At 36.6% G+C, this 23682-nt stretch overlaps 1 protein-coding gene across 9 annotated transcripts in view; it reads left to right on the top strand.

The window, feature by feature from the left end:
• The window catches only part of FRYL (FRY like transcription coactivator), a 253065-nt gene that overhangs the window by 101305 nt on the left and 128078 nt on the right, over window positions 1-23682 (top strand). For all 9 annotated transcript variants that reach the window (XM_043906825.1, XM_043906824.1, XM_043906827.1 and 6 more), the window contains 3 exons: window positions 8938-9131; window positions 20027-20080; window positions 23133-23272. In XM_043906825.1, coding sequence (XP_043762760.1) covers window positions 9012-9131; window positions 20027-20080; window positions 23133-23272 — 314 coding nt within the window. In that variant the 5' untranslated portion in view covers window positions 8938-9011. The remainder of the gene's footprint in view (window positions 1-8937; window positions 9132-20026; window positions 20081-23132; window positions 23273-23682) is intronic.

Below are 23682 nucleotides of genomic sequence, written 5' to 3' on the forward strand. Positions count from 1 at the left end.
GCAGAAGAATGGAGAACAAAAATGAAAACAACTTTTTTTGTTGCTTCTGATACCATACCCACCGTTGAGCTAAAACTCATTGATTCATTTTTGGAGGGGGAGCAAAGCTTAGAGAGCTCCAGTATTCTGACCAAGGTTACGATGACACTCAGTAGCCAAATCAAGGCAAGGGCTCTCGTCTTCTGACTCCTAGGTCCAGACGTATTTTTAAAATACCACGTTATTACTAAATTTACAGGATAGTTTCCTAGCCAAGATTCTGAAGGTCCAAACCTAATAACCACAGGGAGACTCTGGCTGAGTGAGTAATGGATTATTTAGATGATCAGTCGTTTTTATTCATCTTTATAGTAAACAATATTTCTGTAGTAGATTTAAAGTAAAAAAAAAAGTTGGAAATGTGCCAAAGATGTCATAGGAACTTCTATGTTTAGAAATTGTTTTTGATGGGAATAGCTTAGCCTAGAATAAATAAGCATTTTATGAACAGCTGTCCGAAGAACAAGCAAAAGTCTTATTTTTTTCTATCCATTGAAATTCATCCAGAAGCAAAATCGTTGGATTGAGTGATGAGGAAAATAATTTCATTTTCACAGAATAGACAAAGTGTTTAGAAACAGAAGAATTGGAGAGTTTCTCCTATGAAGTAAAATAGACATTTTTCTTTGGGTTCATGAAAGAAGACAAATTAGTAAGGGTATGCCAGGTTCTAGATAAGAAGTTAATTAAGGTGTCAGTTTTCTTCTAATTATTTTGTGAAGGTTTGTATAAACTTGGAAGTATAAGTAAATGACAATAAATGAGAAATTCCTGAAGATAATGAGTAAACCAGGAGTGTTTGTTTCCAACAGGTATTAAAGCCTCTTATAAAGCTAAGTAATGGACAAGAATGGTACTGATACAAAGCTGATTGTTGAGCAGGATAGAAAGCGTATGTGAGTGACTAGTTTATGATGGTAAAAATCAGGGGCAAAATTTTAGTAAAGATACTGAGAAGAACCAATTAAATGTTAAGGAAAAACTTTAAAATCTTTATTGTGTAACACCTCAAATAAACTCCAGTTGGACAGATTTAAATGGAGTAAATGAAATGAAAAGAGAGTTAAAAGAAAGTAGCGGTAAATATATGTCTGATCAAAATGGGAATATTTTTTTCTTTTTTAGCCTATTTTATGTAAATGAATTTGAAGATGCAACAATATTTGACTTGGGATAGTTATTCTAAGCAAATAGTACGTTAATAATACAGACTTTTAAGGAGGAACAATGGATATGTCAAAATCTGGCAGTTTTGGAGGACAGAGCCATTGATCTGAAAGTTCTTAAACTGAGGACTGAAGTTCACATTCCATTCGAATGGGGCTATTGACTTTAATTAGAAGGCAGTTTCCTTTTTGCACGTGAACAATAACTTGATGTGGTGTTTTGGATCTAGTTCCTTCCAGGAATTTTACCAGCTGGTTGTTAAATTATTGGTGGCTTGAAATCATCCATGATGGGAGTGACTGAACAATGGAAATGGGCAAATGCTACAAATCAGGACTTTTCCTTTTTTTAAAGAGGGCCATTTCAAGCTTATCACTTGAAATACGATTTGGTTTGTTAGCATAAAATATTATGCAAAATATCTTACTAAATATTAAATAATGTTTCCAGAATCATCAGTGAATGGTGTCTGGTATGAAGTTCTTTCATTTATGAAGGAATTTTGAGGTATACCTTCCTTGCCTTGGGCTAAGTTGATTTCCCTTGTGGCTCAGATGGTAAAGAATCTGCCTGCAATGTAGGAGACCGAGGTTTGATCCCTGGGTTGGGAAGATTCCCCTGGAGAAGGATATGGCAACCCACTCCAGTATTCTTGCCTGGAGAATTCCATGGGCAGAGGAGCCTGATGGGTTCACGGGGTTGCAAAGAGTTGGACATGACTGAGTGACTAACACTTTCACTTTCCTTGCCTTATGTCGCAAATTTTGTTTGTGCACTGAAGCCATCATATGTTTTCATAATTTATCTCTGAACATGTTCAACATGCACATTATTTACATTTTCTTTTTTCCTCTTCAGAAATAAATTGCTTTCAAATGTACAGTTTTGCTTTGGATAGTTGGTAGAAAGATGCACGAATCCAACTGGTCTCCCCAGCAGTTGAAATTTTCATTTATTCCCTAATACTGATTCTGCTACCTTTGTCTCTATGTTCAATTTGTCTACCATATAACCTGATTTGTGTTTCTGATGTTTTATTTTAATTGACTTAGAAACTGTTTCTTTTTACCTCTTAGCTTAATCCAAATACATTATTGTTTTAATCTTTGGCTTGGGCTGTTGTTTATTGTGGCTCTTCCCAGGCACCTTTGGTTTGAGCTGACAGGAATAGAATAGGCCTTTCTTTCTTTTCTGAAAAATTAATAGACTTTTTTTTACAAAGAGCAGCTTCAAGTTTATAGAAATTTGAGCAGAAAGTACAGAGAGTTCCCACGTACCTCTTTCTCCTGCCCTCCTTGCTCTGCCCATTTTCTCTCCTGTTGACACTTTACATTAATGTGATACATTTGTTAAAATTGATGGACCTACAGGGACACATCATAATCACCCAAAGCCCATAGTTTACAACTTCAGTCTTGGTGTTGTGCTTTATAGGGGCTTTGACAATGTGTAATGACGTGTATCCAGCATTGCAGTATCATGTAGAATAGTACCATGCCCCTAAAAATCCTCTGCGTTCCACCTATTTATTCTGCCCTCCCTCCAACCCCTAGCAGTCACTCATCTAAGTTGTCTCCATAGTCTTGCCTTTTCTAGAATGTCAAAAGGTTGGAATCATACAGTTGTAATATCGCCTTTTCAGATTGGCCTCATTCACTTAGTAACATGCATTTAAGTTTCCTCCACATCTTCTCATGGCTGTGTAATTCATTTCATTTTAGCACTAAACAGTATTCCATTGTCTGGGTGTACCACAGTTTGCCTGTCCATTCACCTACCGAAGGACATCTCGGTTGCTTCCAAGTTTTGACAGTTATGAATAAAGCAACTACAACCATCTCTGTGCAAATGTATGCATGTTTTCAACTCCTTTAGGTAAATACAGAAGATCTCAGTTACTGTGTTCTCTGCTAAGAGTATATTTTGTGAGAATCCTTCAAACTGTCTACCCTTTCCCATTCTCACCAGTGATGACAGAGAGTTCCTTTGTCCCGCAGGCTCACCACCATATGTTGTTGTCACTGTTGTGGATTTTGATTACTATGATAGGTGTGTAGTGCTGTTGACTGAAAAAAGAAAAAAAGTGCAGCCTAAAAACTGAGAATTGTGTTTTATTTGGCAGACTTGCTGAGGACTTAGGCCTGGGAGGCAGATTCTCAGATAGCTTTGAAGGACAAACTTCTAAAAAGTAAAGGAGGAGTCAGGATATATATTAGAGTTTTTACAACAAAACACCAGGTAGTCAGAACATCAAAAGTTTACTGTTAATTAAAGAAAAGCAGACATCTCAAGTTAATGAATTTAGCACTTTTCTATGTATGGGGAGATGGAAGCTTCTGGGCTTATTCAAATCATTCCTTTGATATGTACCTTAATTATCTATCCTGTTTTTCTCCATCCTGAAACTCCTCAGAGTGTACACTTGAGGGGGTCTGCAGTGGCTGATGGCTTGATAACTGTAAGTTATTTTGTTAACTGATAGAGCATTACTGACATTTTTCATCCAGAGTGGTATCTCATCATTGTCTTAGTTTGCATTACTCTGAAGATGTATGACGTGGAGCATCTTTCCATATGCTTACTTGTCATCTGTATGTCTTCTTTGGTGAGCAGTCTGTTCAGATGTTTTGTCTGTTTTAAAACTGGATAGTTTATCTTCTTACTGCATTTGAAGAATTGTTATATATTTTGGATGCCAGATATGTGTTTTGCAAAGGTTTTCTCCCAGTCTGTGTATTTTCATTCTCTTAACAATATGTTTTGCAGAGCTGAAGTTATTTTAATAAAGCTTCAGTTTATCAATTTTTCTTTCATGGGTCTTGCTTTTAGTATTGTATCTGTAAAGTTATCACCAAACCCAAGAACTGTTAGATTTTCTCCTTATAGTCTGGGAATTTGTTTTGCATCTCACATTTAGATCTGTGATCCATTTTGAATTAGTTTTTGTAAAAGATGTAGGTTGTGTCTAGATTTATTTATTTTTGTAGTATGCAAATGTCTAGTTATTCCAATACCATTTGTTGAAAATTCTCCATTTTCCACTGATTGCCTTTGCTCCTTTGTCAGAGATGAGTTCCAGTTGACTCTGTTTGTGTGAGTCTATTCCTGGGCTCTGTTCTGCCCCACTGATGTCGGCATGCATTCTTCATTAGTAGCACACTGTCTTGTTCACTGTAGCGTTAAAATAAGTCTTGAAGTTGAGAAGTGTCAGTCCTCCAACTTTGTTCTTCAGTATTGTGTTGGCTTTTCTCAGTTATTTGCCTCTTTATATAAATTTCAGTCAGTTTGTTGATAGCCACGAAATATCTTGCTGGGAGAGGCTTGCTTTTTAAACTAAGAGTTTTGCTTTTGTCTTTTAAAATAGGTATTTTTGACTTTTGGTCTTGTTCAAAGGCCATTTACCTTATACCTTTTCTTTCTTAGGTCATCATCAACATGTTTATTATTAACCAATATAGGTAAATAATTATTATTATAATAAGCAATTGTGTGGTATTTTGTTACTTTTCTGTATTATATAAATCTCTACGTAAATATGTATGTATAAGATTATGACCAAAGAGTAGTACTTTTTATGTCTAAAGACCTGTCCTTGGGGGTGAGGGTACTGCACGCAGCTTTCATGGACTCCACTGGGGTCTTTTAAAACTACATGTACTCACCCCTACTCATCTTTTTTAGGGCAACTCAATCACTGAGAGTCACTGAATTTAGAGAGATGTTATTGTATGGAGTGTTGCACGTAGGAATATAACGGAGGCAGAAAACAACAAGAACCACTGCTATAAAGTAATGAAATCAAACATGATTCAACTTAGGGTTTTTGTGTCTCTTCTCACATGTCTGTTCTCTTTCATTGAATTTAAATTTATTCTATAAGGGAATAGGAGACTTATGAGCATGAAGAAGGTAATTAAAAAAAATTTTTTTTTTATGAAGCATGCTAAGTACAATGTTATACAGAGCTCGCTATCTAAAAATACCAAACTTCCCTGGTGGTCCAGTAGGTTGAAAATCTTCCTGCTAATTCAGGGGACATGGGTTCGATCCTTGTCCTATGGAAGATTCCACATTCTGTGGAGCAACTAAGCCCATATACCACAGCTTCTGAAGCCTGAGCTCCTAGAGCCCCTGCTCTACAACGAAGAGCCACTGCAATGAGAAGCCCTTGCATTGCAACTAGAGAAAGCCTGCACATAGCAACAAAGACCCAGCACAATCATAAAAATAAAGAAAGAAATAATTTTTGAAGTGCCATATTTACTTTTTATTTGTGCCTTATCTATGAGAATGGAGAAGGAAAAGGCTACCCTCTCCAGTATTCTGGCCTGGAGAATTCCATGGATCGTATATCCATGGAGTCACAAAGAGTTGGACACGACTGAGTGACTTTCACACATGAGAAAGAGTACACAAGCTAGCTTTTAATTTTTATATCTTATCTTAATTTCATATGTTAATCACTCAGGTCTTGCTTTATTCTTTTTATTATCAGAGTTTAATAGATTTATATTCCAAGGATGTTTAATATGACATTGGGTTTTTACAACTTGTAATTCAATGCCTAAATTGTGTTAAGAATTACACTCTTAACAGTTATATCATTATTCTCTAGTAGACATACGTAAAATTTTCAAAAAACTTTAATAGCATGTAGAGAAATAGTACTGTTTACCTTCATAAAATATTTGACTTAAGCAGTCTGGTGACATCAGGTTAATCTAGTTATGTAGAAACTAACCTTCTTAACCCAGCTTAGAGTGACTATCCCTTTTTCTTAACTATTAGCAGAATATGAGAAAAATTCACATATCTTAACCAAGCTGAACATTATAGTGAAATACACAATTGGGGGAAACCATTTTGGTACATAAAAAAAGTTATCTAATTTTTATTTAGTTTTAAAATATCTGTGAAGTTAAATATTGTTTTCATGGTTATTGGCTTGTTTTATCTTTTGTAGCTTGTTTCTTCATCTTTTTTGTCCAGTTTTCAGTTGGGGTGTGGGTCTTTTTGTAACTGATTTCATTTTGAGATAAAACTGATTAACTCTTAAACACTAAAAATTTGATTTTCCTTTCAAGTTGAAGTATTTTGATATTAGAATGTAATGCAGATATTTGGAAGATAGACCTTTATGTGGAAGATAAAGACAAGTTTCCCTAAAATTTCTGGCTGTATTGGCAAATGTCTTGAAAATGCAACTATGATACCTAGGGATATTTATTTATGCTTAACTTACATTTATGCCTTTTAGGAAGTAGAAGACAGTAACGATGAGTTATTTGAGAGATCGTTTTAACTAAAGGGTTTTTCTTTTTGAGAAGACTTTAAAAGTTAAAATGCATTGAGGTTATACCTCATCAAAGTCTACAGTTCAAGTACCAAGATCTATTATAGGCTTCTTGTTTAAAACCTTTAATATAAAGTTAAAGCCAAAGAAACTTTGTAACTCTTATATGACCTTATGAATCTTAATTATAGGAAAAGATATATTTTGCATCTACTACCATAAGTCAAAATTTTAAAAATGTTTTATCCTCATTTTTATTCCTAAAATGTAAATTAAAATTCTAGAAACTGAGTAGCCTTTTTGACTATTTTATGATTCCCTACAGCTATCCAACATAATGTGGATATAAAATATAAAGTATTCTTAATGATCCAAAATAAATTTTTAAAATTTAAGATCTTTTTTCCCCACAGTGACATTTGTTAACACATTCTCTCCTTTATAATATACAATGTTGGATAGTGAAACAGAGGAAACAAACACGTCATTGTTTAAAATAAATAGCATGCACTGTGTTCAAAGGATTGTGAAATTTTTTTTTTTTGGATTGTGAATTTTTATTTTGAACTCTTTTATATGATTTTAGTTCTAGAATACAATATATATTGTATTTTAATTTTATGTGATATAAAGATATTTATTTTATATGCAATATTAAGTGTTTATACTAGTCTTTAGATTATTATTCTTTTGAAAATATAAGCATCATGCATGACTAATTTGTAATCTAAGCACTGGAGGAAAATATTCTGTACTATGCAAAAATAAGAAAACATAGATAATGAATAGGACATGAAAGTAAGCTATTCTTTGGCATTTAGAAGTTCAGTCTTTTCAAAATATTTATTTTTTAAATTTGCAAATGATTTTTTTCTGAAGTGACTGCCCTCACCTGATTTTATATTACTTTCTAGAATTTTCTTTTGGAGTTATCACAGTCACTTTAGATATCTTGACATATGTTATGTTTGGTAGAGTAGGGTTTTTTGTTTTTTTTTTTAGTTGACAGAACAATTCCTTATGAGTTGGGAATGTATTTCTTTAGATTAACTTTATTGTCCTATGGTTATGTAACACACACATGAACAGAAAGTGTTTGAAAAATTGTGTTCTGCTTCCTATTTCAAGGAGGGAGTAATTTCTAGGACAGCATATTGAAAGGGCAGTCTCTGGAGATCAGGTCAAGGTAGAGAAGTACATTTCTTACAGGTTTCTCCATGGATATTATAGGCCAAAGGGGATGTCACAAGCTGAAGTTAGAGAACGGGAAGGTCTGTTTGATGCAGCAGGTAGGAAAATCAAGGCAACCGGAGAAACTGTAGATAAAAGCCAGGTAGGCTGCCCAGGCGTCAAGAAAACGGACCAGGTGCTCTTTTTAGGTCACACTTGGTTCGATGTACTGTTTGCCAGGCACAATGTCCTCTTGATCTCTCTTTTGAATGATTCAAAGAAAAGTCCTATGAGTCATTGTTAATTGCTTGCCCTCCTGTCTGTAGCAAGTCCACTAACATCGGACAGACCCTTCTCTCCTGTGTTATCACCATCCTCTTAGCCCAAGCTGTGATCATCTCACCTGGATTTTCTGTAGTGGCTCCCCTGATTCTATGTTTGCCCTCATCTAATTCATTCTCCAGAGGAGCCAGGGATCTTTTTAAAGAGAAGCCAGATCCTCTTCCTCTCCAGCTTTGCACTGAGTTTTAATTACATTGAGAATAATAGCCATTTTCCTTATAGAGCTCGAAAACTTTGGTCTCTGACTAATGCTTCCAACTTCATCTCACATTGCCTTCCACCCTTGTTCCATCCCTTGAGCTTCAACCACACTGGTCCTTTTTTTGTTTTTCAGACATTCACACTCAACTTTGCACTTGCTGTTCCTGGTGCTTTGCCTTGCTTCCTCTTTTTTTTTTTATCATTTAGATGTGAGTTCAAATGTAGTTCACTTTTTCAAATGTGTTTCCAGAGCATTCTCTCCAAAATAGTGTATTTTAACTTCTTAACCCAATTTGCATTTTATTTATTCACACATATTTCCTTCATTGCATACAACTTTGTTTAGAATTCATTCATTCATCCACTACATATTTATTGTATTCTCAGTATATACCAGGCATTGTTCTAAGCACTTGGGATTCTTCAGTGAATAAAAAAGACAAAAGAGAGTCTCTGATCATATAGAATTCACAACAGCAGGGTAGGGAGAAAAATAGCACATAATAAATAAATAGTAGATAATAAACATGATATATAATGAAGTTATGTTGGGCAGTGTGTTAGAAGGCAACAAGTGTAATAGAAAAAATAAAGTCTGATAATACAGATTGGGAGGCCTGGATTGGTTTAGGGGCAGGATGCTTATTAAATCAGGTGGTTATGGTTGGCCTAATTGAGTTGATTATTAAAGTAGAGTTCTTTTGTTTCTTTTATTTTAACTTCAGCACCAGTCAGCAAAGTGAGTAAGTACTGCACTTCTTCCAACTCTCATTCCACTTTGGGGAAAAAGAATATCATCATGTCAAGCATTACAATTGACCCAGATGTCAAGCCTGGTGAATATGTCATCAAGAGCCTCTTTGCAGAATTTGCTGTTCAAGCTGAAAAGAAAATTGAAGTTGTAATGGCTGAACCCTTGGTGAGTAGAGCTGACCTATAAACCTGAAATATTTTCTTGCCTTAACCATTATATTATAGATTTTCCAAAGAAAATAATATAGTTGAAAAATATTAAAGGAAACCAATCTGAAGGGGTATATACTGTATACCTCCAGCTACATGACATTCTGGAAAAGACAAAGCTATGGAGACAGTAAAAGATCAGTGGTTGCCAGAGGTTGGGCAGGGGTAGAGATGGGATGAATAGGCAGACACAGGATTTTTAGTGTAGTGAATATGTCCTGTATTGTTGGCCCTTTAATGGACTGGAACCTGGTGGTCCGGAGCCGACGATAAGAAAGTAAGAGAGAGAAAGAGGCTGATGGCGCTTGTTGGTCCTTTAATGGACCAGAACTTGGTGGCCTGGAGAGTAAGAGAGAGAAAGAGGCTGATATCCCCTGGTTTACGCGGAAAGCCAGTAGAGTCCTGTTCTTGGGCTCGCGCTGCTGCACGTAGGCACCAGGCGCCCTCTTGAATGGATGAGAGAGAGAGAGAGAGAGAGAGAGAAAGACAGAAAGAATAGAAAGAAAGAAAGACACGGGGACCCAAGCTCTGATGGAGCAAAGGTGTTTTAATCAACATGGTGTGGGCATATATACTGTCTTACAAGGTGGTTATTCTCAGCAAAGATAAAGATGAAAATTCCAGACTTACAAAACAGAAGACATCCCTATCAAAGAGAGAGTTGCAAACAATCACCTTTTACCGTATGGCTCATAAAAAGGAAGAGGATACTTATCACCGTAGTGAGAAAGGCCTGGATTCCTCAGCCCTGGGAAAGGCGTGCCTCTCCTCTTAATTCCTGAATATTCAGGAATTAATAAGGGCCAGAGGGTTCCTGACAGATCCAAACAGCACACAGGAAGCCTCCTGTTAAATACTTCCTGACACTGTATGATACTGTAATGATACACATCATCATAGGGTTATCCAAATCCATAGAATTTACAGCACCTGTTGTGAACCATAGTGCAGTCTATAAGAGTTTGCATCATTAGGATGTATCATTTATGAATACGCCCCTCTAGTGCACATGTTGATAATGGTAAGGGCTATGCATGTGTGGGCACAGGGGGATGCAGTAGGTCTGTTCTTCTGCTCAGTTTCACTGTGAACCTAAAACTACTCTAAAAAATAATGTCTTTGAAAACAATAAAGGGATAGGTGATAATAAGTGGTCATCTAAAAAGCTGTAGTGGCTCTAGAATACACTTAGATGAGTTACTGCAGGTAGCAAAAGAACAAAAATGATTTCACCAAGGGGAATTATTGAGACAGATAAAAATAAGAGAAAATGAAAGAAAATCTAAAATATCCTGTGAGTTAGTGATATGACAGTAGCCAAACTTAGAATAAGTAAACAGCTTTGAATTTACAGTACATGAGGATACTTAAAAGCATGAGGAGCTCTACTTATGGTGAGGAAGAAGGAAGGAAAAAAAACAAGAACAAAGGTTTGGGTTGGATTCTAAAGAATTGTGAAGACTGTTTTATGATGGATAATACAGTGGTTGGACAACAAGGAGAAGAGATGAAAGGTGGAGACTGTTTAGCTGTTGTATAAATCCAGGCTGAAATGAAAAGAGCCTTGAACTAGGGCATTAGCAGTGGAAAAAAGTGAGATAAATAACAAAAGCAGAATCAGTAGAACTTGATGCACAATTAAAATGGAATAGGTGTTTTGAGTGAACATGAAGGGTTAAAGATTTTTTGAAGTGTTCAAAAAGATGGTAGTATATTTACTTTGGTAAAGAAAATAAGAGTTTTTTGGGGATAGTAAGAATGATTAAGGTGTTTGTGTATGTTAAGCTTGAGCTACTAGCAATCCAGACCATGTGGAATTATTTGGTAGCTGGAAATTCTTTTTGGGAATTTGCAGGAAACATAGATTTTGGCATCATCCACATGAGGATGATGATTGAAGCCAAAACAGCAGATGATAGCATCACGGCAAAGAAACTATAGAATGGCATTATTATTGTCAAATAATAGACGCGTAGTACAGTGAACACTGGGGAACAGGTTATTGGACTTTGGAAATTAAACAGCCTGAGAACCGTTTCTGCAGGGTGAAGTAACTTTAGAAAGTAACTCTTGGGATTTGAAGGGAATGGATATGTGATGAATCAAGATCATGTTGGTAGATTACAAGTTGGGTGGTGATAATGAAGATGGAGGTAGAGGATGTAACAGCTGAAATGTATTTATTCCTTACATAACTGAATTAGAGATAGATGTTCACCACTATTTGATGGATGTGAGAGTTGGACTATAAAGAAAGCTGAGCACCGAAGAATTGATGCTTTTGAACTGTGGTGTTGGAGAAGACTCCTGAGAGTCCCTTGGACTACAAGGAGATCCAACCAGTCCATCCTAAAGGAGATCAGTCCTGGGTGTCCTTTGGAAGGACTGATGCTGAAGCTGAAACTCCAATACTTTGGCCACCTGATGGGAAGAGCTGACTCATTTGAAAAGACCCTGATGCTGGGAAAGATTGAGGGCTGGAGGAGAAGGGGACAACAGAGGATGAGATGGTTGGATGGCATCAGCGATTCAATGGACACGGGTTTGGGTGTGCTCCAGGAGTTGGTGATGGACAGGGAGGCCTCGCGTGCTGCATGGTTCACTGGGTCGCAAAGAGTCGGACACGACTGAGTGACTGAACTGAGACTGAGGGTCTGTTACTTGTGTGAGGCCCAGAGCCAATAAGCAGCAGGGCAAAGAGTTAGGCTTAACTCAACCTGCTGTCCTCCTCAGAAGGAAGGAAGAAAGGAAGGGAAGAGAATAAAGATGACCTAAGAAAGGAGGGAAGATGAAGGAAATATATGTTCTTAGTTTTCTTAGGTAGGTAGGACTTACTGCTCATACTGTGATGGTCTGTGGGTGGGGTGCCTGCAAGTGTCGAGTTTCTTTCTGATCTTTAAATGGAGGACATTACTCTGAGGAAAGCGTGTATGAAATCATGTATTTGAGGTTTAAGAAATAATAGTACATAAAAGATCATTAACTAAAATGTATATTTCAGAACTGTACATCTCATTGTTAGTATATTCAGTTTAGTCATACCATGATTGCTTTCTGCATATCAAATTAATATTTATGCCAATATATATGTATTTATACCAATGTATATATTACATGTATATAATATAAAATTCTGTTTTAAAAATTAGGATTATGAGAGTTTGTAGATATGAAATAGTGCTTATAAGGTTTAATTAGAAAGGTACTTACTCTATAAAATGTTCCTTTCTTCATCCATGGTCTGTGAATTACATGTTAGATTGCTTTATTGGCCTACTTAAATAGCATACAGTCAGAAAGGAAATCACTTTTTAAAGATACATTAAAAAAAGGCTTATGGAGCATGATGATTATAGTTGATTGTTTATATTGTTTAACTGAAAGTTGCTAAGAAAGTCAAGTTTGTGTTCTCACTAAAAACAAAAAAGAAAGAAAAAGTAAATAGGTGATGGATGTTTTAATTGACTTGATAGTGGGAATCCTTTCAGAGTATATGTGTATTTATCACCTTGTATCCTTGAAATATATTACACCTTTATTTACTCATATATCTCAATACAAACTTATAGAAAAGTAGAGATTATAGTATAATGACCCCTTTAGACCCATCACTTGGCTTTAACAGTTTGCAGCATGCACAGCACATTTTAAAACACTTCTCCTATTTTATAAAATGTTTTATCAACAGCATGATGCAGTCTGGTCCTGACAGCTCTAAAATGTCTTGTATACCTAAAGGAATTTCAATTTTGAAATGTAAAAGTCTTGAGAGTAACACAATTAAGGAATGTGAGTGAAATTAACCTACTTTGAACGAGTCTATAATATGGCAATTTTATATCTTGCTCTTTCCTTTTTCTACCAATACTAGTATTACTGACCTAACTCAGCGTCAGATTCTGTCATGTTAGACCATTGCATTAGCCTTCTAACCAATCAAGTAGTAGTCCATCCCCTTTCCATTTTCCTTGCTCTCACCAGACTGTCCCTTGTCTACAACACAAATATCAGTATTATCACCTTCTTACTTTAGAACTCTTGCTTCCTTTTCATTCCTATGTGTTAAATTCAAGTTCTTGGGGGAGTCATTTCAGCCTCTTCAAAGCCTTGTTATAGTTTGTATGATGTTTCTTGATTCTCCTATCCAGATGTATGCTGTGACAAAAGTATTGGCTTAAAAGTATCCTCCATACATTCTGTTGTTCTGATGTATTTGTTTTTATTTTTCTCTTGATCTAAATGCTTTTAACTCCTCTGTTTTTAAACCTCTGCTCATCCTTCCAACTTCCCACATGTTCCCTCTAACATAGTGATCCTTCCTTAAGCTAAATGAATCTGTGTTTTACTATAGTAATTTTGTTCACACTCCTAGATTCTGACATTGTCATGTTATGGTTTATCGTTTACATATTTATCTTTACCGATGTACGCTACTTGATGCCGAGAACCAGGTCTCTCTCCTCTTGTACCTGCAGCACTGTCCTTGGTGGTAGGCTCTTAGTAAAAGTTCGTCATATAAATTGAACTTATTCTTGAGAACACTGCTGTGGCCTGCACCCTTGTTTTCCTTCTGACAAAGCATAGTATCATTGTGTTATCCAGAGCTTCTAATATTTCTTTCAGAATAGACTGATGCTGACTATATTTTATTCATTCATTTAACAGTTCATTTCAGAAACATCCACTATGTAATTTAAAGTGAGATTATTGAGTTATAGTGAGTAGTGCTCAGGATTCCATTAAAAAATAGGTGTTTCTACCCCATCATCACACTTAAGGGAGAAGAGACATTCCTTCCTTCTCCTTCTGACACACCAGGAAAATGCACAAATGTTGTAGACTCCGGCTGCTCAGGACAAACCCTGGCTGAGAAAATCCCCATCATATTTCTGAGGTTTTACCACCTACACTCCTATGTGTGCGTGCTAAGTCGCTTCAGTTATATCCGACTTTGTGCGACCCCATGGACTGTAGTCTGCCAGGCTCCTCTGTACGTGGAATTCTCTAGGCAAGAATACTGGAGTGGGTTGCCGTTTCCACCTCCGGGGGATCTTCCTGACCCAGGGACTGAACTTGCATCTCTTGTATCTCCTGCTTTGTCAGGCCGGTTCTTTACCACTCATTCTACCACATTCTGTGTACCAGCGTAATTTCTTCATGTCTAAATCAGATCTCTGCCAGCTTTGTTTCATTTATGTCCAAGTCTGAGTAGATGGTGTATCATCTACCCAGCATCACGATTAGATAATGAAAATACATTTAATTTAAAATCGTCACAATGTTTTTATTATAGCCTCAGATGCGTTTATTGTGATCTCATTTGTTTTGAAATGTATTTTATACCCTTTCCAGTAATAAACTTCTGTTCAAGATGACTCTCTCGAGTTCTTGAATGAAACTCTCATTCTGTTTTAAAGAAAATAGCATCCACAAATTGTTAGATACGAGGAGCCTAAGATGTCTCATGGTCAGATGGACACAGGTTACATGGAAACTTAGAAGCACCCATGTGAAAGAATTCTGTTAAAAGAATTTAATCAACCACTACAATGAGAGAACTGGCCTCTTCATTCTCATATTAGAACTCATTATAAAAGGAAGTTAAGGAAGCTGAGAGATTCAAAGTTTAGCTGAACTTGACTTCAGCCATGATTTCATTTTCATCTTGAAAGATTCAAAAAGGTAGGGGAACCATTGATTAAAATTTCAGCTTGCAAGCTATGTAATCCAATACCTTAGGTTTCTTTATTCCTAGAAGGAGGTAGATCGATCCTGGATAATTGATCCAGGCACATTCGTGCGTATTTGTCACTGTTATTAGATTGCCAGTGACCTATAAAGAAGATGGGAAAAAGGGCTTTAACCAATCACCTGCTAATATAGACTGTATGTATTTCGTTTAGGACCAGCATTTTTTACAACTGTGCGCTATCCACTGTGTTTTGATAGTACTAAATATCTTTGTATTTTAAAGAGTTTTCTGGTCTCTTATTTCCTCCAAACTGCATTTTTCTGTTAGTTCCCCCCCCCCCCCCGCCCACATGTTTATTGTTCCATGGTATATAGTATTTATTATGATTGAGACATTGAACAGTTGATTGGAATCCCCACGTACATGGAGGGGCCTTTTTGACTGTGGTCTTGAGCGTGTAGCCATCTCAACAATCAATGTCAGCTCTTTTGCTGGGAGCGCGTCAGAATTTCCTGAGAGGGGTGCTTCAGTAGCCCAAATGAGAAGGTTTAGGCTTGGCTACTAACATCCAGGGGATATAGAGGCAGAAGATAGCTGGGTTTTTTTTGTTTTTTGTTTTTAATATTTAGCATATACCTTTTCACTTAAGCTCCCTGTCTTCAGGATGATACCCTGTCTTCAACTGTAGAATCTCCCAGCTGACATCTCTGTTTTGCTCTTTGCTAAGAAGGGCAATTGCTCTATGGGCAGAATGGAGAGACGGCCAACTTGCTAAATAAGTAAGAGTGGGTGAAGGGAGTGAGAGGTAGGGTTTAAACTTTTCCGAAATATTCAGCCAACCTCTTTTTTTTTTTTTTAGTTTTCTCTTTTTAATAAAAAAACATATAAAACAGGTCAATACAGTACCAGCTCTCTTATTTTTTAAATTTTTTGGCTGCGCTGAGTCTCCATTGTGGCACGCAGGCTTTTTCTCTAGCTGTGGCACATAGCTGCCCCGTGGCACGCGGGATCTCAGTTCCCTGACCACGGACTGAGCCTATGCCCCTGCATTGCAAGGCGGATTCTTAACCACTGGACCACCAGTGAAATCCCTCAACACTCTTTATTTTAACTTCACCTTCATCCATACTTTCATAGTACTGAAGTCCTCCAATTCCTGAGCCTTTGGGGAGTCCCAGGGTACTGACTGGATTATCTTTTCCCCACTCTGCATGGCAAGCTCTGTCCCTTCCCTCGGATTGTGACTCAAATGTCATCTTCTCAGTGGTCATTAGGAAGTCCCCACCTCCATTGCAGCTTCCTATCCTAAAGTCCAAGACAATATATATTTTCTTTGCTCTGTCATTGGACTTTGTAATCTACAAAGACCAGGATTGTTTAGTAGGAGAGAAGGCCATGTTTAGTTGCAAATTATTGAAATATGTCAGTATCATTGTTACACTGTCAAAATTTTTTCAGTAACCCCTTTTGTTTTCCCTGGAAGCTACATGTTGCTGTTGGTACTCTGCACACAGATACTAGTTAAAGGGTAAAATTAGAGTATAAGGGATTGTGAAGTTTAGATTCATTATTAATATAGTCTATTATTTTGAAATAGTGACATTATAAAAAGTGGAAATAGTTTTAAAGGTTATGTAATAAAAATAGTGATCCTTTCATTTTTTATCAAGGTCATCACTGTCCATAGTTTTAGTTTACTATTTTTCATGTCCATTATTTATCAGTCTCTATAGCACTTTCCACCTTAAAAAAAAAAAAAAAAAGCACAGCTATGAGATTTTATATACATATATTTTTTCTGTACCTGATTTTATTTAAAAAATCAGAGATTGTTCTATTGTTAGCCCATGTGTGTTTGTCTCATTCTTTCTAACAGTTGAATGCTACTTCACTCAGAGCAAGTACTGTAAATTTTTTATACCAGTCTCTGTGGATAAGCTGTTTGGGACTCACCCAATTTGAGGCCACTGCGAGAAAAGATAGTGTAGGGTTAGTCGTTCAGTCCTGTCCCACTGTTTGCGATCCCATGGACTGTAGCCTACCAGGCTCCTCTCTCCATGGAATTCTCCAGGTAAGAATACTGGAGTGGGTTGCCATTCCCTTCTCCAGAGGATCTTCCTGACCCAGGGACTGAACCCAGGTCTCCTGTGTTGCAGGCAGCCTCTTTACTGTTTGAGCTACAGGGAAGACAACAGCAAAAAAAGATAGTACAGTAAATATTCTTATACATAAGTCTTTGCATTCATCTAAATGTGAATATAGACAATAATTTGGTCTATGGCCATAGCACTCTGAACACACCCAGATCTCATCTGATCTCAGAAGCTAAGCAGGATCGGGCCCAGTTAGTACTTGGATGGGAGAATAACTTGTATTCTTTTCAGTTGTTATGTTAATTGGTTGCAGATACTACAAGCATGTTTTTGAATAGTTTATCTTTTCAAAGTCTCATATTGAAAGTACATCTGCTTGAGCAATGATTAGGCCGTCCTCAACCATATTATAATCAAACTGAGAGGTTAAGACAAAGTCCTTGATTAGTAATCTGTATTTAGTGCAGTACACTTCAGTTCAGTCACTCAGTCGTGTCCGACTCTTTGCGACCCCATGGACTGCAGCACACCAGGCCTCCCTGTCCATCACAAACTCCCGGAGCTTACTCAAACTCATTTCCATTGAGTCGGTGGTGCCATCCAGCCATCTCATCCTCTGTTGTCCCCTTCTCCTCCTGCCTTCAATCTTTCCCAGCATCAGGGTCTTTTCCAACGAATCAATTCTTCACGTCAGGTGGCCAAAGTATTGGAGTTTCAGCTTCAGCATCAGTCCTTCCAATAAATATTCAGGACTGATTTCCTTTAGGATGGACTGGTTGGATGTCTTTGCAGTCCAAGGGACTCTCAAGAGTCTTCTCCAACACCACAGTTCAAAAGCATCAATTCTTCAGTGCTCAGCTTTCTTTATTTATAATCCAGCTCTCACATCCGTACATGACTACTGGAAAAACCATAGCTTTGACTAGACGGACCTTTGGCAAAGTAATGTCTCTGCTTTTTAATATGCTGTCTAGGTTGGTCATAACTTTTTTTCCAAGGAGCAAGCGTCTTTTAATTTCATGGCTGCAGTCACCATCTGCAGTGATTTTGGAGTCCAAGAAATTAATGTTTTTTAACTGTTAGTGACATGAGTATTTCGCATTCAAACATCATTTCTGAGTTCTTATTATGTAAAAAACAGCTAACTCTCACTTTTTGGTTTAGGGAAAACTCCGTGAGGGTATCAAATGTTCAGAAATCTTTGAAAAAGTGTGAGTTTATTGAGAAATGAAAAGTGTTGAGTATAAGAAAACATTGTGAGTATTTCTGGAAAAGTTAATTGCTCTCTTTTAGTCTTCCTAGTCATTACTTTATTGTATAAATACCCTATGGGGTAATGAACTATGTAGATAAGGGTTCCTCAAAACATTACTGAAAACCTTTCAGTTTAGTATTACAATGAAAGAGGGATCAAGTAAGTCAAGTAAGTTGGGAAGAAACAGCTTATTCTCTCTCCTACACTACCCCTAGCCCAGGTTTTAAGTACACAATTCACATTAGGATAACTCAGTAATTTCCAAACTTTTAAAATACTTACAGAAGCAGTGTTCTCTTGAATTTGCTGTGAGACTTAAAGCTAGTTAACTGGGCATATATACTATTGGACAGTATCATTATCATGTTGCGTGTTTATCGTGCATAGTAGTTGGTTTTAGAGATAGAAGACTTGTCTGCAAGATAATTACCAGAGTTTGATTAGTATTTAAGGACTCAAGTGCCAAAGACATACCAAAAACCTTTTGCCTATTAAGAAAGTCAAGCGCCATAAAACCAAAATTGAAAGAGACACATGTATCCCATTGTTCATTGCAGTGCTATTTATAATAGCTAGAACATGGACGCAACCTAGATGTCCATCGACAGATGAAAGGATAAAGAAGTTGTGGTACATATACACAATGGAATATTACTCAGCCATAAAAGGAACACATTTGAATCAGTTCTAATGAGGTGGATGAACCTAGAACCTATTATACAGAGTGAAGTGAGGTCAGAAAGAGAAAGATAAATACTGTATTCTAACAAATATATATGGAATCTGGAAAAATGGTACTGAAGAATTTATTTACAGAGCAACAGTGGAGAAACAGACATAGAGAATAGACTTATGGACATGGGGAGAGGGGAGGAGAGGGTGAGATGTATGGAAAGAGTTAACCTGGAAACTTACATCACCATATGTAAAATAGATAACCAACGGGAATTTGCTGTATGGCTCAAGAAACGCAAACAGGGGCCCTGTATCAACCTAGAGGGGTGGGATGGGGTGGGATTTTCAAAAGGGCGGGGATATATGTATACCTATGGCTGATTCATGTTGAGGTTTGACAGAAAAAAGCAAAATTCTGTAAAGCAATTATCCTTCAATAAAAATAAATTAATTAAAAAAGAAGAAACTCAAGCGACATAAAATTCAAGTATTTAACCGACTCCAATTAAATTAGTTAGAAACATGATTCTCTGATAGTTAGATTAGGAATTTTTGCATTTCAATGGCAAATATGTTTGTGAGTTTATTTTCATGAGGGTGAGTCATAAATGAGAGAGGGAAATTGGGACTCTTGGATAGATAAGCTTCAGAATATACATATTTCTAAATTCCAGTTTTTCTCTAAATTCTAAAATTCTAAATTTAAAATTCTAAAACTTCTAAATTTCTCAATTCCAGTTGAAGAATGGCACTGGTTTTTTATGATACATATTTCAAGTAAAAATTCTGTAGAAAGTTTAGAACATCATCCTAAAGAATCTCAATAAAAGAATCAGTTGTAATAGAATTGAACATAGTCTGAGACACCTCTCACATTCAGTAAGTTAAATAATTCTATGTGGAATAGGAAGCAAGAAAAGTAGATAGTAAGGCTGACAGAAAGGGTCATGCTGTGTATGCTCTTCTAAATTAAATTAATTAAATTTTGTTTATATTAGCACATCAGCACCTCCCCTTAGAACTAATTAATTACAAAAGAATAATTACAAAAGAAATCAAAACCAACTTTCAGATCTCAACTGTTTAATATATGTAAATTTCCTAATATTTTGCATATACTTTTTTTTCAATTGTAGGAGAAGCCATTATCTAGATCTCTCCAGAGGGGTGAAGATCTTCAGTTTGACCAGGTATGCCAGTGTGGTTTTTTTTTTTCTCTTGAAAAGAAAATGTTTATCCTAACAGTCTGATCCAAATACATATACACCCAGGATTAAGAAATTTCTATATTTTGTTTAGTGGCCCTATATATCTTTATACACTAGATTCTGTCTGGAGCTGATAGTCTCTTTTATATAAATATATACATATATATTATACACACACACAAACTAAGAAGCCTGGCCAAGGACCAAACTCAGGCTGCTAGCGTGGCAGTGCGGCATGCTAACTGCTGAGCTGCCGTGGAATTCCTTGGTCGTTTGGTTTTAACAAAACAAACAGAATGAGTTATGAGCTGTGAACTTTATTGATTTCTGTTTATTAAATATTTTAAAACTTTGCTTTTCATTGGTACTCTCTTTATTATGCCCTTTGAAAAATTTCAGGTTTCCAATTATATCCCTCAATCTTTCCTTATACACAATTTTACGTATTTGACCTCATAACATTTACTTTTTTTTTTCCTGTTGGGGCTCTCAGAACCTTTATATTGAAGCATCTAGCCTGGTTTTCTCCCTTTCCACCCCCTTCTAAAAGCAGAGCCAGAGACAAGGACTTGGTTCTGGAAAGAGACTCTAGGGAGGAGACTTGAGAGAGTGATGCAGGGAAGAGGAAGAACTGATAGAGATCACTGCCCTGGGCACTGGGGGTTCATTCCATTCTGAGGGCTGTCGAGAATGTTGCCTATACTTGTCTGTCTGAAGAGTGGAGGGCTGCAGCGTTTATCTGCAGTCTCCGGCTGCAGTGGTTGTGGGTTGTCCTAGGAGGCATTGACTACAGCCCATGCTCAAACTTGTAGCTGTGTTTGTGCAGAGATCAAGCCTATGGACACGAAAGCCAAAGCAGCCTAAAAAGAAAATATACAATGGCCACCCCCACCCCCCGCCCCCGCAAAATAACCCCCAAACCAGAAATCTTTGTATAGAATACTAATGTCTAAAATGTAGTGGTATTTTTCTAATGTGAGTTCTTTCCTCTTGCTAATAGTGAATATTTGATCAAGTGTTATTTTTACCATAGTTGTCTTTGCTCAATAATTATTTCATTATATACTGATTGTCTGCAAAACTCAATAACCGAGATCAGCTTTCTGTTGCCACCTAGTATTCCTGAGCTACTTTACTCATAATTAGGTATCTAGGAGATAGAACTTAATGCTCATGGTAGTCTGCTTGATTAGATAGAGATGACTGGTTAGAATTACTTGGTAGAAGCTTACCAAAATACTGTGTTTCTGGATCCTGCTCCAGTTCTGCTGACCAAGAGTGGTGCTCTGGCACCTGTATTTTACAATAGCTCCCTAGGTGATTCTGATGCATACACTTAGTAAATAGCTGCTGGTCTAAGAAGAAGCTATAAATAAGAAGGCTTTTGTTAAGGTAATAAGATCACCTCATACAGCCCTTTTCAAATCTTAATGCCATTACAGAAGATACTAAGTACTAGTTATTATTAATGTATTACTAATATTTTAAAGGTAATATAAAGTATTTTAGATTATTCACATCTTGAATCTATTTAACTAATGATGAATGAATGATCAGAATTTGAAACTTATTAAGCAATATTTTAAGGAAATTCCCATTTCTTTTCTTATGTAAATGATTAATAAAACTAAATTATCATGCCCAATAGCTTGATTCTTTTTTACAATAAAAGCTATGTGTGAAATAAACTGCTTTTATATATTTATAGTAGCAGATGATGTTTTATTGTTCCTTCTTTAAATATTAAAAGGGATTTCCTTTAATTGATAGTATTCATTGTTAATGAAATATAAAATTTCAAAATGGCTTAAATAAAATTAGAATCTTGTTTTTATTTTAATTCTCTATATTAGAAACTATTCACCTGTCAGGTTATGATAATTTATAAATCATAAGTGCATGATTAAAGGAAGACAGATTATAAAAAGAAGAATGCACAATCAATCTGTTTCACTCTTTGTTACATGAAAAATATAAAAGATTAGGAAAAATAAATGTTTAATTCCTAGAGGTAGCCATTTATCTTCATTAACTGACACTTCCTACGGTTGTGGAACTGAATGAGACCTTGAGTATTCCCATAGCCTGTAGTTTTTTTAGTTAAGTCAAACAAAGTGAAGCGTGTTTTACTGTACGCTAATTTTAAAATATTAATTTTATGAGCAATGGTTTGACTCAGATACAGAGTTTCTTGTGAAGAGAGTATGTTTTTTCTCTGGATCCTCAAGATGAAAAGTGACCTCAGGGATGACTAATGGTAGCTGGTGTACCTCTTAGCACCTCTTCAGGCAAGCTGGGTTCATTCATGAAATGAATCTGATAAAACTAACCTGCAATTCAGATAGTTTAAGGGATGCCTCAGGTTGAGTGGCTGGCATCCATCCCACTCCATTTATGTTTATGCTGTCCATTTATATATTCTAAGCTTGAAAAGCATGTATATAACACATTTCTAATATGTTTATTTGTGAGTATCACAAATTGTGTGATTATAATTCTCTGTTCCATGTTATAGCAACAGAGAATAAAGTGGAGCTTTTCCCATAGTTCTAATGTGGGGTGGTCTTCTCTGTCTCTGCATCTCTTTATCCCTTCTAGTGGTAACATTTTAGAATATTTCATTCACATGAGTAGAGAGGAACTGGCCAGGGAAAGGAAGTGGATGTGATTGTTTCATGTTGTGTTTAACAGTTCACCCAGAGGTGTCATGAGTATAATCAGGGATGTTACTGACAGTCATGTTTTTACACGTGTAGCATATGGAGGCAGGAGAAGGGTGGAAAGCCACTGAACTAAACTGCATGGATTTGGGTAAATTTTAATAGTCAGTGAAATGTAACTCACTATACTTCATTACTTGTCTAGACTCCCAGCCCTTATTTTTATTTTGAAACACAAGTATTGGTCTTGAATTACTATGTTTCGTGTTAGTTTATTCTAGAATTGTGGCTCATTTCTAAGTGACGGGAGCAGAGTTAGAAGTGTGGCGCTTTGGTGTCTTTATTTCATCTTTGGCCACATCTTGTGTTTTCAGTTGATAAGCTCTATGAGCTCCGTAGCAGAGCACTGTCTCCCTTCCTTACTCCGCACCTTGTTTGACTGGTACAGACGCCAGAACGGAGCTGAAGACGAGTCTTACGAGTATAGGCCTCGGTCCAGCACAAAATCTAAGGGGTGAGTGGTGCATTTCTTTACTTTTCTGTCTAGGCTTGAAGTACTTCCAGTGAAGAGGCTACAGTGTTACCAGCTGACGATTGTTACTGTTTGGTTACTTCTGTTACAAACTGGTAACAGAGGGAAAAGATGGTTCACACTTGAACTGTGAATCAGGTGAAGGTGTCAGTGGAAGTAGGTGCTGCCCTTCAGGAGTCCCTACTGGAGCTGGTCCTGCCGAAATGCATGTCAGGAGCGCTGTCTCAGCAGTGCAGTGAGGAGCTTTAGCAGTCATCCGCAAAGTTAAAATAACATTCAAAGAAAGTCCTGTTCATGTGGTTTGTGAAGGGAAACAATTGTGATATTGAAAGACTGCTCAAACCTTATATTCTTATGGTTGAGACTCTTCATGGAGTTAAATCCTTGAACTT

The sequence above is a fragment of the Cervus elaphus genome, chromosome 6 (assembly GCF_910594005.1).
Source record: "Cervus elaphus chromosome 6, mCerEla1.1, whole genome shotgun sequence".
Lineage (NCBI taxonomy): Eukaryota > Metazoa > Chordata > Mammalia > Artiodactyla > Cervidae > Cervus > Cervus elaphus.